The following is a 15,426-nucleotide window of genomic DNA, read 5'->3' on the forward strand; positions in this document are numbered from 1 at the left end:
AGCAGCAAGGCACTCATACCTTCATTCCAGGACATGTCCTCAAGATAAATCTGCTCATGAAGTGGCCATTCTCTTGTCAGGTTATCTCCTATAAAGCAAACATGACAGATGTTCAGTCTTTTCTGAGAAATTAATGGTTTTATATACCTAGCAGTCAATCTGGTCCCTACCAGAGTCCTGCCTAGACCACTGTATCAGTTCAAAATCTAGTTCTCTGAAATGTTAGTTTCCATAGATCTGCACAAGTTGGAAAATGTTCTCTTGCAGCCAGGAGAAAAAATGGTGACAATGAATTACTGAATTAAGACCCTGGAACTAGCACTTGTGTGAAATTAGGGGCAAACTTCTGTTTTGATGTAGATGCCTTTCAAAACCTGCCTGTAACTCCAACTCCACAAGCTGAAATGGTGAAGGTTATGTCTGCCAGCCTGTACTTTTCACAGATTTGTGGGACAGTTGAGGTCCAAAGGGACCTCTCAAGATCACCTACCAAAGCCTCCTGCACCCACAGCTGGAGCAAGCTGACCAGGATGTGCAGATTTTCAGTATCTCCTCAAACGCAGGCTTCGCAGTATCTCTCTTCAGTATCTCCTTAGAAAGGAGAAGCCAAATAAAAACCTTCCTATAAGCACCAAGAGCATGTTGTGTGTGAGAACACCACTGAGATTCCTGCAAAGAAATAAATCCTGCAGAAGAACTAAGTCCTGCAAAAAAACACTTGGGGGAAGTCCAGTCCAAGTGCTGTTTTATGATAAAGAGTCTCTGTGTCTGTACCTGAGAGATCTGCTGCCATTTGATCCCCGAGACTCTTCCAACATTGAGTATGAAATGAAACATTACAGGTAAAAAAAACTGAGTTAGAAAACTTCCTGAGCTTCCTATTTGGAATTAATGAAGCAGGATTTCCCTCAGAACTTTTACAGGATTGGTGGTGGAGGTCTGGGTCATGCCTCGCTGCTAGAAAGTACAAAAAAGGGCAGATGGGAACTGAAGAGAACTGGTACCATGCAGATTCATGAGCTTACCATACTTCAAGTAAAGTAACTGTGAATCACAGAACCACAGCATCATTTATGCTGGAAAACACCTTTAAGATCATTGAGTCCAACCACTAAAGTAATGAAGAGGCAGCTGAGGAAAAATCTGCTCTCTCTTCTGTTCCAAACATGGTATAATACAAAGCCCAGGGAACAGAATTTCAGCAAAACTTTTATAATTCATCCCTGCAATTGTAATTTTGAAAACAAAAAAACACTCTGACCCACAGGCAAAATGAATCCTCCTCACAGTTCCCAGGCTGAACAGAGATTGTTATTCCCCATCTGATGCTCAGATCCTGAAGGATCAGGCACAGCATCTCCAGCCGGGCAAGGGAGGGATTGTCCTGCTCTGAGCTGGGCTGGCCTCACCTCGAGGGCTGGGATGGTTTTGGGTGCCACAATGTCAAAAAGGCACGAGGCCATCAGAGACCATCCCAAGGAGGCCAAGGGGAAGGTGAAGGGCTTTGGGGGAAGCTGTGTGAGGAGTGGCTGAGGGCACTGGGTCCATTCAGCCTGGAGGAGGCTGAGGGGAGACCTCAGGGCAGTTCCCAATTGCTCCAGAGGGGAGCAGGAGGGGCAGGCACTGATCTCTGCTCTGTGTGACAGGGACAGCACTGGGGGAATGGCCTGGAGCTGAGTCAGGGGAGGTTCAGGCTGGATAGCAGGAAAAGATTCTTCCCCAGAGGGTGGCTGGGCACTGGAACAGCTCCCCAGGGAATGGGCACGGCACCAGCAGGACAGAGCTCAGGAAGGGCTTGGACAACGCTCTCTGGCACAGGATGGGATTCTTGGGGTGTCCTGAGCACGGCCATCAGTGATCCTCCTAAGTTCCTTCCAACTCAGCATATTCTATGACTGTGATTCTATGAAGTCTGAAATCTGGTTATCTCAACAAATAAAAATTTTCTGTTAGTACTCTTGAATTCCCACATAATCCAGTACCAGCTCTTGTCAGGCAGTTTTGCACACTGCATTTATTTGCCTGTCTGGTTCAAGCAGGAGGAACATTTTCCAGAGACAAACAAAGCTCTTTTATTTTCTGTGTCTCCTACTAAAAACACTACCCAGCCTAATACACCTTGAGACAGCAGAAACAGAGGGAGCCACTCAAAAACAGAGGCACAGCCCAGTCTGAGCTTGCAAGCAGAACATCCAACCTAATGGCTCTCAGATTTCGTGTGCCCTTCCTTATTCCATCTGCATCACTGTTATTGCAGCCATGGCTCCTTGTTGGTGCTTGTCTGAAGCAAACTGGTGTCCCATTTTCCCTCCCAGCCCCAAGGAGAGTGGGAATTTACCAGTGCTGAGCTCTGTGATGTCTGCTCAGGCTGTAAAACTCTGTGTACAGAGCTATCATTTCTGAAACCCACCCTGAACATCCAGGGGGAAATGTGAGGACCTGATCATCCACCAGAACTCATGATACAAATTTTAATTCCCCAGCAGCACAGCCTGCCTGGCTTTGCCATCTATTGGATTTGTCTGACAACAAGAGGTGAAAGGATTCTGCAGCTCCATTGTCTCAACTGCAGGATCTAAGAAAACACTGGCAGGCTCATCAGAGAGGTTTATGAGCCTGCAATTCAAAGAGATTAAAAGGAAAAATCTACTGAGATTCTTTCAGGCTACAGAACAACATTAAATAACTATTAGCAGCTTGGTTCAGTAAAGCTTTACTAGAGCCCTTGCTGGGTCATTCAGAAATTGTAAAAGAGGAAAGGTATTTAAGTTTCACTTGGAGATACAATAAATATTTCTTGGGCTATTTAAGGCTGAGTTTTAGGGAAAGGGTTGCAAGCAGTAAATGGAAATTCAACCCTTTTAACAGTTTATGGATATAGTAAAAATAGTCATAATACTTGAAAGATTTTTCTAGCTCTTTATCAGACATACATACTTAGGATTGATTTTTTTTTTTCAAACTAAACACAATTAAACTTCAAGATATGTACTGTCAGTCAAATACTGTTCACAGTATCTACTCTGCATAAAAATCACCAGTACTCACTGGATGTTTTCACAAGTTAATTTTTTCAAATAGGCCTTTCAGTTTTAAAACAAATACTTAAATTTGAGTCTTTTCAGTTAATTTAAAACAATCACACTTACTTTAATTTGAAATTTTAACCAAGTCATGTTAAGAATTTTCAGAAAAAAGAGATATAAAAATACCAAAACAATCCTGCTGCACTTGTTGCAGATGAGATTTAACTCCAGAGAGTTCAAAGGCTTGTGCTCCAGCTGAGGGGCTACAAAATCCATGCCTGGAGAAGGAATATCCACTTCTGTCACACACCCAGCATAACCTGGCACACTGCAAAACCACTGCTGTTGTCAGCAAAGCCTGCCTTAGTGACCAGGTATTACAAAATGAGCTGGTTTAGGCTAAGTACAATTTTTTGTTGTATTGCCCATGGCAGCTCGAGAACCTCCAGCCCTGGAGACACAAAGCCAGGCTGAGCCACTGACTGTGAGGACTGGCTTTAGGCAGGAGATTGATCTTCACAGGGTGGCCTCTGAAGGTCTCTTCCAGCCTGTGCGATTCTCTGATTCTGTGAAACGTTTTTCTTTCAAGCTGTGTCACGAAAGCAAGAACTTCTGGGGTTCAGGTGGTTTCTAATGTGAAAAATGTGGAACAGGTTTTATCCACCCCAAAAACCATTGGTAATTATCAGAGTCAAGCTTGATTTTAACTGCATATTCATATTTTTAAAGTGGGATATCAAACAAAGAATGGAAACACCTAAGAAGGAAATCTATTGACAAAAAATACCCAAGTCCATTCTTCATATGTAAATTGTTATGCGGATTTTTTTTTCCATCCCCAAATTTTTTCTCAGGGACTGTAAGCAAAAGATTCACCATAATGAAAAGGTATTATTATATGAAAAAACAATGAACTGGGAAAAAATTCAGAAAACATACAAAAAGGCAGTTCTTATAAGATTTCCAGATCAGAAAAAGTTGGATAAGTGTTTGAGTCTAACCTCTAAACAGTTTGTGGTTTGTCCCTTCCGCTTTAATGCAATGGCCTGAAGGCACAAAAAAATTAGGAGATTATTGAGAAACCTTCAGAGAAAAGCAATATTAAGATATAAAAGCACATTCACTAGTAATTCTCAACAATTCAAACAAAAATAAAATTAAAACCAGAGAGCCCCACAGAATTTCACCTCCTCGGAACTTCTCTGAATTCTACTTCTACTGAATTTCTGAGCCAAGTAATTAAGATTTAGTCAGTGTAACACAAGAAGGTACATCCAAATAAACAGTCTGTGAAATGGGGAGAAGGCTGCAGTGCAAAGTGCTTCCTGCTGATGGGCAGCCACACACACACACACACTGAGGCACCCTCAGATCCTGCTTCCTGGCCTTCCTTTGCATCTTACTGACTTGCTGTATTATCTCTCCCATCACTATTCCCCTTAGCTGCTGCCTCAATCCCTTTGTTTCTGTGAGCTTTTATGGCAGTGTCTACGAATTTGTCTAGAATCATGGCTTCAGAAGCAGCTTGACAGGCATTCAAAGAAGTCGGATTTATTTCCCCATCATTTTGCTGCCAGGGAACATGCTGGAAAGAATGCAGCAGCACTGCACACGTGTGTCAGGTGTGGCTGAGTCTGAAACATGGGAGCCCTGGGAATGGCACCCTCTGTGCTAAAGCAGAATGTGCCACCACCAAACCCCTGCCTCAACAGAGGTACAATCTGATTTCTTTATTTACCAAGCCTTTCATACACAATTTTGAGGTGGCTTTTAGAAGAACTCATCTGGATGCAAAAGAATCTCAGAAAAGACAGACAATCTTCAAATTATGGTCAAAACTCATTTATAGATTAAGGACATATTTATATGTCCTTAAATCCCAAGGGAAAACAAAATCCTGACGTAGCTCTCTACTCCAGTGGATGAATCTGACCCAGGCAAAATGGAACTTCATAGTCTGATTTAAGCTTTAGGTAAAATTCACCAAATACTGAAAAGATTCCCATCTTAATGTCTAGTATTTCCTTTTTCCTCTGCACATAGAGTTTGTGAAAAGAAAAGGAAAAACCAATATTACAATGGTGAGAGTACAGTAGCATGAGAGCGCTGGCAGCAGAAATTCCTGTTCTGACCTCACCTTTAGGCATTTAAAAAATAACTTTGAGATGAAAAAATCATTTAAGTCTGATCTTAATACTGTTAACCTTACAAACAGAACAAGATCCAATTTCTTCCATAAAATACTTATTCAACAACTCTGTTTTCACTGCTCCCCCTCTCTTCCCAAAGCCACACCAAGTCTGAAATACAAGGTTATTGTGGTGGTTTTGTATGGGAGGCATTCACAGAAGTGATGAGCCACGAGAAGTGTCCTAAAAGTTTTGTTCTGATTCTTATTACTCCTTCTTTTGGTTACTGTTAATAAATTTTTCTTTAAACCCTTTTGAAGTTTTAAGCCTACTTGACCTTTCTCCTGATCCCCCCTCACAGGAAATGAATAAGCACCCTCTAGCACACCCACCAGTGACTGCCCAACACCACCACGCTCATCAGTCCATTAACGGAGAGATCCCAAATAACAAACCAAAGCCACTGCAGTTGTTCGGGTGCAGAATTCACCCCGTGTGTCTCCAGCACCCTCTCTGCCCTGCAGCGATGCCTTTGTGTCTCCGAGCTGTGGCTCCGGCGGCGGCAGGGGAGTTAAAAATCAGCACGAGGGACAAGGCCTGATGGTGTGCCAGTGTACAGCGCAGGGAATTCAATAACAAGCTGCACAGACAGTGGGCTTTTATCAGCACATTCCGCAGTGGTGGTGGCTCCACGTCAATGCTGGCCCCAGTGTGTCGCTGCAGAGTGCCACCGAGTGCTTTCCCCACGGGCAAGCCACTATTATTGACTCCCCCCATTAACATGTAGGGTGGATATACATTTATTGAAGGTTCTAATGGAAGGCTGAGGGACTCCTATCCTGAGGCCAGAGCAGAAAGACAGCCTATCACTTCATGTAATGGTAGCCCATGTGTGACAGACCTGACCTACATTTCCCCCCTTTCTTTCTCACAACAGCCTGTCACTGTTTTAAGGAGCTATTTTCTGAGAGCTATAAAAAGGAATGCGTGCTAGAGCATTCCTAGTTAATATGTTGTATTGAAATATTATTTACAAACCTACTTTAGAAAGGCTACTTTAGACTGTGCATGAATTATGAATGTTACCTAACACCTACAATGGAAAAGAATGCGTCCTAATGTTTCTGGTTGTAAATCCATACACAAAGAACACTAGGTGTAGATGGATTAATACTTACCTCTAAACCACTGCAACAAAATGGAGCATAAAACTTAAAATTAAGAATAATTAATGAAGCTACCTCCATAAAGTAAAAAGGGCTAAGGTCTGCAATTAGCATAAATTCCATGATAATTCAAACTATCAGGAATAATGCCCCCTAACGTTTTGTTGGAAGTAATTCTGTGTTTTCAGCAGCTGATGTATGTGTAGCTGAAGCTATAAATAATGGATCCACGTCTGAAAGTAGGACAAGAGTGAAAGAAACATTCCGTTCAGCACTAAGCAGCATTTTAAAATCCCATCTAACTACCACTCCCAGCCCCTGCCTATCTAAAGAGCTGCTGCCACTCCAGCACTCCTTGGCAGGAACCTACCACGCTGCTGCAGGTCATACTCTTTTTTTGTCTCCTCGTTCCCTAGAATTTTCCACGCTTGGTCGATCTCGATGAACCGCCGCACGCGCTCCTCCGCGTCTCCTGCCGCCGCGTCTGCCGCCTGTTTGTCGGGGTGATACTGCCAATCAAAAACAACACGAGAGAAACAGGGCTGGGGCTGGAGAGGAGAGATCAATAATGCATTTGATACTCAGCTAGGAGGACAGAGGGAAGGAGAAGGTCTGAGCTGAGGAGCCAAAGGAAGGGAGGTGACGACGCTGGGCGCACGAGGAAGCTGCCAATTTAATTATCCCACTGGAGTGGCAGCAGAACCAGCAGCGGCACCAGTGTCACCATGTGCACTGACGGCATTTTCTGGATAATTTGCTGATGGAATCACTGGCCTTATGGACAATTTACCTAGAGAGTGACTAGCACAAACAGAAATAGGTACATGCAGGGGACCATGACACAGGAACAAGAGGTGCTGGCAGCTCTCGTGACACTCCGCAGAGCTGATTTAAACATAACCACCAATGTTTGGTTAAAGCTATTACAGATAAACTGAATGCTAGCTTTTTTTATTATTTAAATGGTAAATAAAATATACGTGATCAAAGGTAATTTATACTACATGTAATTCTACTTTGGAAAATATGCCTGAACATCTTTAATTTCTTCCAGTTCAGTGAATCAATAGCCCTTCCAAATACTTAAAATCATGGATCACTGGCTACAAAATTGTGTCGTTTTAGTTAAGAAACGATTATTCAAGGACATGGTTATTCAAGAAATCCCACGTTAAAAAGGCAATAATAATTAAAATGGCAACACGTTTTCTTTCTCAATTGTGCAGAGCAGAGCAGTCTGACTCGAGTGGTTCCAATGCCTACTGAAAAGGAACCCTCAAAGCTCCATCTCTCTGTACCTTTAATTCATCTCCCGTAATCTCTTTTTTCTGCCATTTTAAACTGCTCAGTAGATGTGATGGAGCAACAGGAAACAAAATTTAAGTTATTTAAGTTGAGAAAGGTGCAACCTAATCAGGCCTACCAGCTGATAACTGTGTCACAGACCAAGTTTTCCCTTATTCTGGAGCTGTAAGTGCCATTTATACCAACACCAGCCGGGGCACTGAAACGTGAAGCAGATTTTAAGATGCAGAACACCTGTTCTGTAAGTTTTTAAGCAGATTTCTGATTAAATGAATCTCTCTGGAGTTTATAATTCATTTTGGAAAGAAAAGAATACTAGTAACGTGTGTAGTTGACAAAATCCCAAATGCAAAGGAGCACTGCTCCTGGAGTCTGTTTGCTCACTGATGGATCTGTCATTGGCACTGATGGGTGGTGTTATCCACACAAATCCCCTGTACAACTGTGGGAACCCAGGACACCCCTCTGGCTGCCCTGGCTGGATCGAGACCCTGGCAGGGGGCTCAGAGACCTCGGCACAAAGTCAGAAACACCTGTGGCTTCCATTTCAGCCCATGGAAAAAGCTGCCAACTTTGTGTGAGGAATTACAAGCCACAGGGGTTTGAGTAGTGTGGTAGCTGGATTAACACAAGGTGGAAAAGTAGAAATTTGGGGTTTTTAGAATGTAGTTCAGGGGGTCAGGATGGAGGGATTTGGGCACGTCCTGGCCTTCTTCTCCTTCTTCCTGTCCTCCATGTCTTGCTGTGATGGTGACACTTTTCTATTGGTTTAAGGTAGAGATTCACTGTCTAACACAGATGATGGATATTGGCACAGCATTGTAAATATAGTACACATAATTTTGAGTATGTAATGTAAACTCTGCCTGAGGGCAGACAGAATGCCATGGCTGACCTGCTAGGCAGACCTCAGCAGGTGAAAGAAAGAATGTTATAGATAAGGAAAAGTAAACAACCTTGAGAAACCAATCCTACACATTCAGACTCCTCCTCTGGCTGCACGGGCTGGGAAACGAGGACTTTTACACTCTTGGGGTCACCCCAGCACTGCAGACCCCGAGATGCAACGACAGCAGGGATGGGTGAGCAAAATGCTTCCACCTCAGGTTTTTTCACAGGTGTTTTTCCACACACAGGTGGATGTACCTCCATCCTCACATATGTACAAAATCCTGGTTTTGCTCCACTTGAAGTCCCTGTCTGGGATTTGTATCACTTTGCTTTTTAGCTAGTCTGAATGCTAAAAATAAACCAATTGATTTTGGAAATAGATTAGTTCATCTGATAACATACCTGTGATACTACTGCTCTCTCTCCTGATGTTTATCTTAAATGTCACTTTGTCCTAGTATTTCCTGAGGACTCTGGTTCTTGGTGTAAGATTCAATTCAAAAATGATTTCTTAAAGGTTTCACTTCCTTTAGCTTTTGAAATTGCTAAAAAAAGACCTTGGGAAAGCATGAACCTTCAAGTTCAAAGCTCATATGAAATACACACTTTAAGCAGTAGCTGTTGAGGACTTGGTGAAATGTTGGCACCGTGGGGCAACAGGAAAAGCTGGCTAACACAAACTCAACCTTGTGCCCTTTTCAATTACAATATCACTATCATACCTTGACAAAACAACTGCATTGTAGTGTGTTGTTCATAATATACATCAGACTATACTTTTCAGCAGGTTGGGTACTGTGAGAAACAATGGCAAGCATACTCTGGAACACAGATACTGGTTCAGTTCACAGTTCTCAGTCCTTTTTCAAGCATTCAAAAAGTTAGAAATTTTTCATGGAGTTTTTTTCAGGTAAATTACTTGTACTTCATTATGCTGATCATTTGCCTTTGATATCTGCTACAGAATCAAGAACAAGCCTTTTCTGACTCAGGAAAAGGGTGTTGATGGTGCTGCAAGTGTAGACTGTGAGAATGCCTTGAGTTCCAACATCTATTTTATTTATTATATTCTTATTTGTACAGTGTAGCACAGAGGTTTGTATGAGAATTTGGAACATGCTGCAGCACATTTCAACTGCTACTCTGTGAATTTCTGCCTACTTTACACTCCGTGAAGTATGGACCCTTCTGCACTTTCAAGAACTGCAAAATGAATCCCTGGACTTTAATCCCTGGTTGTTAATGTGGCCATTTAGGCAGCAACTGGAATTACATCTCAGTGACAGGTCAGCAGACCCCAAGAACCCTCACACCACAGGATGAGGAGCCACCAGAGCTGGCTGAGCTTTGGCTGAGCAGCTCCAGCCCTGCAGATGCCACGTGGGAAATGGATTTGTAGGGAATTCCCAAAGCCTGACAGAAGGCTCGCACAGTGAGCATCCCTATGCAAACTTTAAAATAAGAAATACTGACTTAGAAATGCCATGGAATAGGACAGACGTTGTTAAGAGAGAAATGGAACTAGAAACAAGTTTCAAAGAATAGCCTTACAAACAAGACAAAATAGTTTAGAGAAATAGAACTATAAAAAATACATTGTAGTAAGACTCACAAAGAGTAATTTCAGATAATTAGCTGTAAAGCATTTACAGCACAGTGTAGCTAAAGCTAATAAGCCAAGGAACACTTGTCACACCAAGGTCCCTGCCCTCCTGACCCTGCCACCAGCTCCTTCACTTTGGGCAGTAAATGTAACAGGGTGACTGATCTTCATCAAATTCTAATTAGCAGAGACCCTCTAGTCAAATCAGTGTAATGTTCATTTTGTTATTAATTTGTAATTAATTTTTCAAAAGTCATTGCCGTGGTTTTGCATGGGAGACATTTTTATCTCATGCAGGGAGAAGTATGATTTCCATCCAGCTATGAATTACCTTTTTTAAAAAAAGCAATTTTCACAGCCTACACTACAACACCTTCTGGAATGTGTAAAAAGATTTATATTTATATTTATATTTATATTTATATTTATATTTACATTTACATTTATATTTATATCTAATAATAAACACTGATGAAAGACACGCATTTACAGCACCCAGTGAGGATCAGCTGAACCCAGCTCAGTGGGAGCACTGCAGGCCTGAGTTTTACACTGGATTTTGTAATCTCCTCCTAAACTGTGGAATACACAACAACTTAATGTGGACAAACATTTACTCACAGCTGCTTTTGCACATGCCAGATTGAAAAGGCTGGCTATTTAAAAAAGGTTTAAAATGTGCTATCCCTTCTCATTTTGTTAATTAATAACACAGGGTGTTATTAATTTTTTAATTCATACATTACTTTGGCTATTTTGCCTTGTGTATAAAGGGTATCACTCCAAAACCAAAAGATGCACCTCATCCCTAATTCCGTACATCAAACCAGGAGGCTTCATCCTCTAGGAAAGCTACTACTGCTTGCAAATTTTAAATCACTCCGTTGTAAGTGAAATAAATCTACTACTGTGTATTTTCACAGATAACTGTAAAAAAACTCCTCCCTGCTGAAATTACATAACTTTTAAGTAAGCCACTTAAAATGTAAACTTGTTTTTTTTCTGAGTGAGGAAACTGAAGAGAAATCAGTTCTAATTTTTTTTCCAGGATCCAACTAAGGAGTACTCTCTACCTTCTACAGTTTTGTCTTTCCTACTTTCTAATATTTTCTGCAAAGTTGTCAAGCTTTTGCAGAAATCTTGACCAGAAAATAAAAAGTAATATAAAAACAACGAATCAAATGTAGCTGCATCAAATCCTTGACCTTCTCTTCTGAGACAATTATTTTGGAAAAATATTTTCAGATTTTAAAATTTTTATTATACACCATTTAGATTTTTTTTCCCCATAAGGGAAACCATTTTTAAGGTTTTAAAATTCAAAAGTAATGGCAGGAATAGAACAATGATGAAACCACCAGAGCTCAAAAATTCAAGTTAGATTATTCTGGACTTACTATCAGGAGTCATAAAATAACCATTAAGTAGCGAGTAAAACCAACACTTACAACACAGGAAATTTCTAAACTACCTGATTTATTAAAGATTTTAAACTCTGAAATCATCTACAGTCTCATGGAATCCCCATGCTAAATTGAACTGACAAGTTTAGGCAAGTCTTGAATTCCTGCTTTATTTCCATAGGGGATGTGTGCCTATATTTGTATAAGGGATATATTTAAGGCTGGAGATGTGCCCTGAGTAAATCAAGTAGTAGGATTTTACCAGAGGATTGCTTAGATGCACCAACTTTTTCTACCTTTGAAAAACTACATCCAGTGACTAAACCCGACCTTTAAACAAGTGCAAATGATAGAGTATCAACATCTCAAATTAACTCAGTAGCTCAGCGTCCCTAACCCGCTCTCCATGTCAGGCACAGAGCAGTAGCTGCAGTATTTTTATAGCTAGACATTATTTTATCCAGTGCAGTGAGAATGCATCACTTCCATCCAACTAGGAATTACCTTTTTTAAGAAAACAATTTTTACAACCTACACTACAACAGCTTCTGGAACGTGTGAAAAGATGTGTATTTATATTAAAAAATAAGCAGTGATGAAAGACACTCAGCAAGGGTCAGGGAAGAGAAATTCAATCCAAACTTGACCAAGAGAACACTCTTCATATCTAGTGCAGGTCCATTTTTGATGAATGAAAGAGCTGAATTAAAACTGCAAACAGAAGAGATCCAAGCCACAAAACTGGTGTGCAAAGGGCTGGATGGACCAGCAGGGCAGAGGTGGAAGTGGCCCTGGATGAGGGTGGGATGAGAGCAGGACACAGCACTGACAGCCCTGTCCTGGCAGAGGGAGCTGGACACTGCTGCTGGGACAGAGAAGGAGCATGGGGGAAACGTTGGGAGCAGCTGGATGAAGAGAGAAACCAACCCAAGCCATTATTTCCCAACCACATGGCCAGACTCATGGCTGGGAATCCAAGAGGATGAAACTTTGACTCCTCATGGGAACTGCACAGATTAATACCAAGCAGTTTTGAATCCCATTATCAGAATCAGGGGGTTCAATCTATCTGTTCTTTTATCAAAGCTCAATATCCAACAGGCAATATACTCAAATTTCAGAATCAGAACTCTCCCTCAGAGTAACAAGTCCAAATTATTAGCTGTTATTTTATTTACAGCACACTATGGCATTAAAAGAAGTTAATATGGGCTTAAGCAAGCCTCATGCAAACAGCCTTGCTCTGTACAAAATTAAACAAACAGTCATGCTGCACTTAGACAAAATGCACAAAGCATGACCAGTATGTCCCTGGCAATACAATGAAGTGCATCCTTTTAACAAAGCAACAAGACCAAAATGCGGAAATTAATGTGAACATAAAAATACCAAAATTGGGAGCTACTGGAAATTGGGAGCTGTTTAAAAACATTTGTCATGCTTTATTCTATGTGTACACATTATCAGCTGTAATTGTCATTATCTACAGGTTAAGCAAATGAAGTCAGGACAAAACCTGTCAAGGGTTCTCATCTGACACATTCGTAGGTCGATGTGAATCTGTCTGCACGTCACAGAGCCCATCATAACACTTCACATCACATTAAAAAGAAGCTGCAAGACAGTCAACATTAAGCAGAAAAATATTAACTGGCTATTTCCTATTTAACTTCTGACTGAGGCTGAATTGTTGTAACATTTCCCTGCCTTAGAAAAAAAAAAAAAAAACAACAAAAAACACTCAGTAAATGTAATGCCAGGCTGTTCTTTGGAGGAACCTCCTTTGCCCCTGCTTACAATATATGTAGTAAATACCACTTTTTACTGAGACTTGCCAATAAATCTCACCCCCTGACACAGTGTCTGTTCATACTCAGTTTTTGGCTGCTCTGCCACAAATGCCAACAAAGGGACCAATTAATGAAAACTTTCTTGATACATTCCCAGTGGATGAATGTCCGCCTTGCAGAAGGTACCTTGACAACATCCATCTCACACAGGCCAAATGCTTGCTCTGTGGTAGCAATTAAGACACCACCAGCCTTGGCTAGATTTAAACCAACAACCAAATCTGTGTAGGCCTGAACAAATGCTCGTAGAAATCTGGAGAAATTAACTGCTAAACAAGGGCTGGATTGGGTCATATAATTGCATCCATTTCTCTAGTTATTTATGGGCCACGAGGACACATTTCAGTAAGAGAGCAATTACAATTTCTGAAACAAAATCTCTCCATCTGGCTACAATATTTAAGCTATACCTATAAATACCTAAGAAATCAACAACTATTTAAAATTATTTCAAAAATCAAAATATTATGGTCGGCTATTCTCTTTGTACTCAGTATCTTTCCCCTCTCTCTCAACAAAAAGACTGGGCTCAGTCTTCATCTTCCCATAGCTCTGGCACCAAGCTTGGACAATTAAGCTTAGAGCGGGATTCCTCCACTTTCCAGAATTACATTTGGAATTTTGTTGCTTTGATCCAGAAGTGCTCATCAGAGGGTCTCTTGCTGCAGAGTGTGAGCAGGAGAGATCAGTGTGAGAGCTGCTGGGAAAACCCTGCCTCCACTGCAAAGTTCAGACTGACTTTGGGGTGTTTTTTTTATGCAGGGTACCCACCCTGAAATCTCTGTCCTCAGACAGTTTAAAATGTGGCTGATCCAGCCCCCAGCCCTCATGAACAAATAATTCTGCTTCTGTTGGTCTCAGGGCTCAATAAATCTATGTTTAAAGCCATCCAAGATATTAAACTCTGCATCTGAAACAATATCAGCTAAGTTCAACACAGCGCAGGAGAGTGGGTTCCCCTCATCCCCCCACACCCTGCCAAAACTGCACATTTCCAGTCCTGAACTGGCCCTACAGGGCTTGTAGCAATATTTTCAACCGAATGATGCAGCATGGCTGGAAAGATCCAGATCAGCTGATAAAGCACCAACACGTAAAGCTGAGCAGTCTCCCTGCTGGACACAGCACAGAGAAGGAACCACATAATGCAATTACAGCACTCTGAGAGCTCTGTAATCACATTCAAAGTCAACACTTTGGCTAAGTTTACCTCCACTGGCACCCTGAACACTTCCAGCCACAAATCCCCATCAGCTTGTACCAGAATTAACCCCAGATCTGGTATTATATGTATGATATATAATATATTAAAAATAGATTATATATACAGTATATTATATGTACTATATATATAATATAATATAATATAATATAATATAATATAATATAATATAATATAATATAAATATTTATATATTATAGATAAATATATATAAAATAATAATTTATATATAATAGATATAATATTTTATATACATACTTACATACATATATAAATAAATAAATAAATAAATAAATATCTATAAAAAAATATAAAATATATAAAAATTTTCTCTCTGCCATGCCTATGTCAGCCACAGCTGAGCACCCAAGCCTCCAAATGAGCATTTGCCCTGGTGGTGGGCAGGGTACACAGAGCACAGGCTGGCTGCTGTGCTCTAGGGCCCAACTGTTCTTCTTCCACAATCCATTTTGGGATGGCTTTTAAGTCAGAACACAGGCCAAATGAGCAGTTCATTTATTCAACTGGAAGCTGAACTTTTGGCTAATAAAATTTAAGAGAAGCATGTTTTAGCTACCTGTGATAATCAGGGGGAAAAGTGACAATCATGCACTTGGCCCCCACCCTGTGGCACTCACTGAAAAGAAAGAAGCCATTTTCCAACTCCACCAGCTGAACTCATAAAATTAGGGCAGGGTAAAAAAAAATACACTATTTTACCCACACACAAAAAAAAGAGAGGTTATTTACTCAATAAAAGTATTCTGAAGCAGGAAGATGTTCATCTCAGCAAAAGAAGTTTAAATTGCAGGAGGAAATGAGCTAGTTTTG

General features: G+C 40.9%; 1 protein-coding gene across 1 annotated transcript in view; it reads right to left on the bottom strand.

Annotated features, from left to right (window-relative positions):
* Positions 1-15,426, bottom strand: part of DNAJC24 (DnaJ heat shock protein family (Hsp40) member C24) — a 35,615-nt gene that overhangs the window by 4,584 nt on the left and 15,605 nt on the right. Inside the window, exons 3-4 of the mRNA XM_068194814.1 lie at positions 6,692-6,830; positions 20-88 (exon numbers count right to left, since the gene is read on the bottom strand). Coding sequence (XP_068050915.1) covers positions 20-88; positions 6,692-6,830 — 208 coding nt within the window. The remainder of the gene's footprint in view (positions 1-19; positions 89-6,691; positions 6,831-15,426) is intronic.

This window comes from Anomalospiza imberbis, chromosome 6 (genome assembly GCF_031753505.1).
Source record: "Anomalospiza imberbis isolate Cuckoo-Finch-1a 21T00152 chromosome 6, ASM3175350v1, whole genome shotgun sequence".
Lineage (NCBI taxonomy): Eukaryota > Metazoa > Chordata > Aves > Passeriformes > Viduidae > Anomalospiza > Anomalospiza imberbis.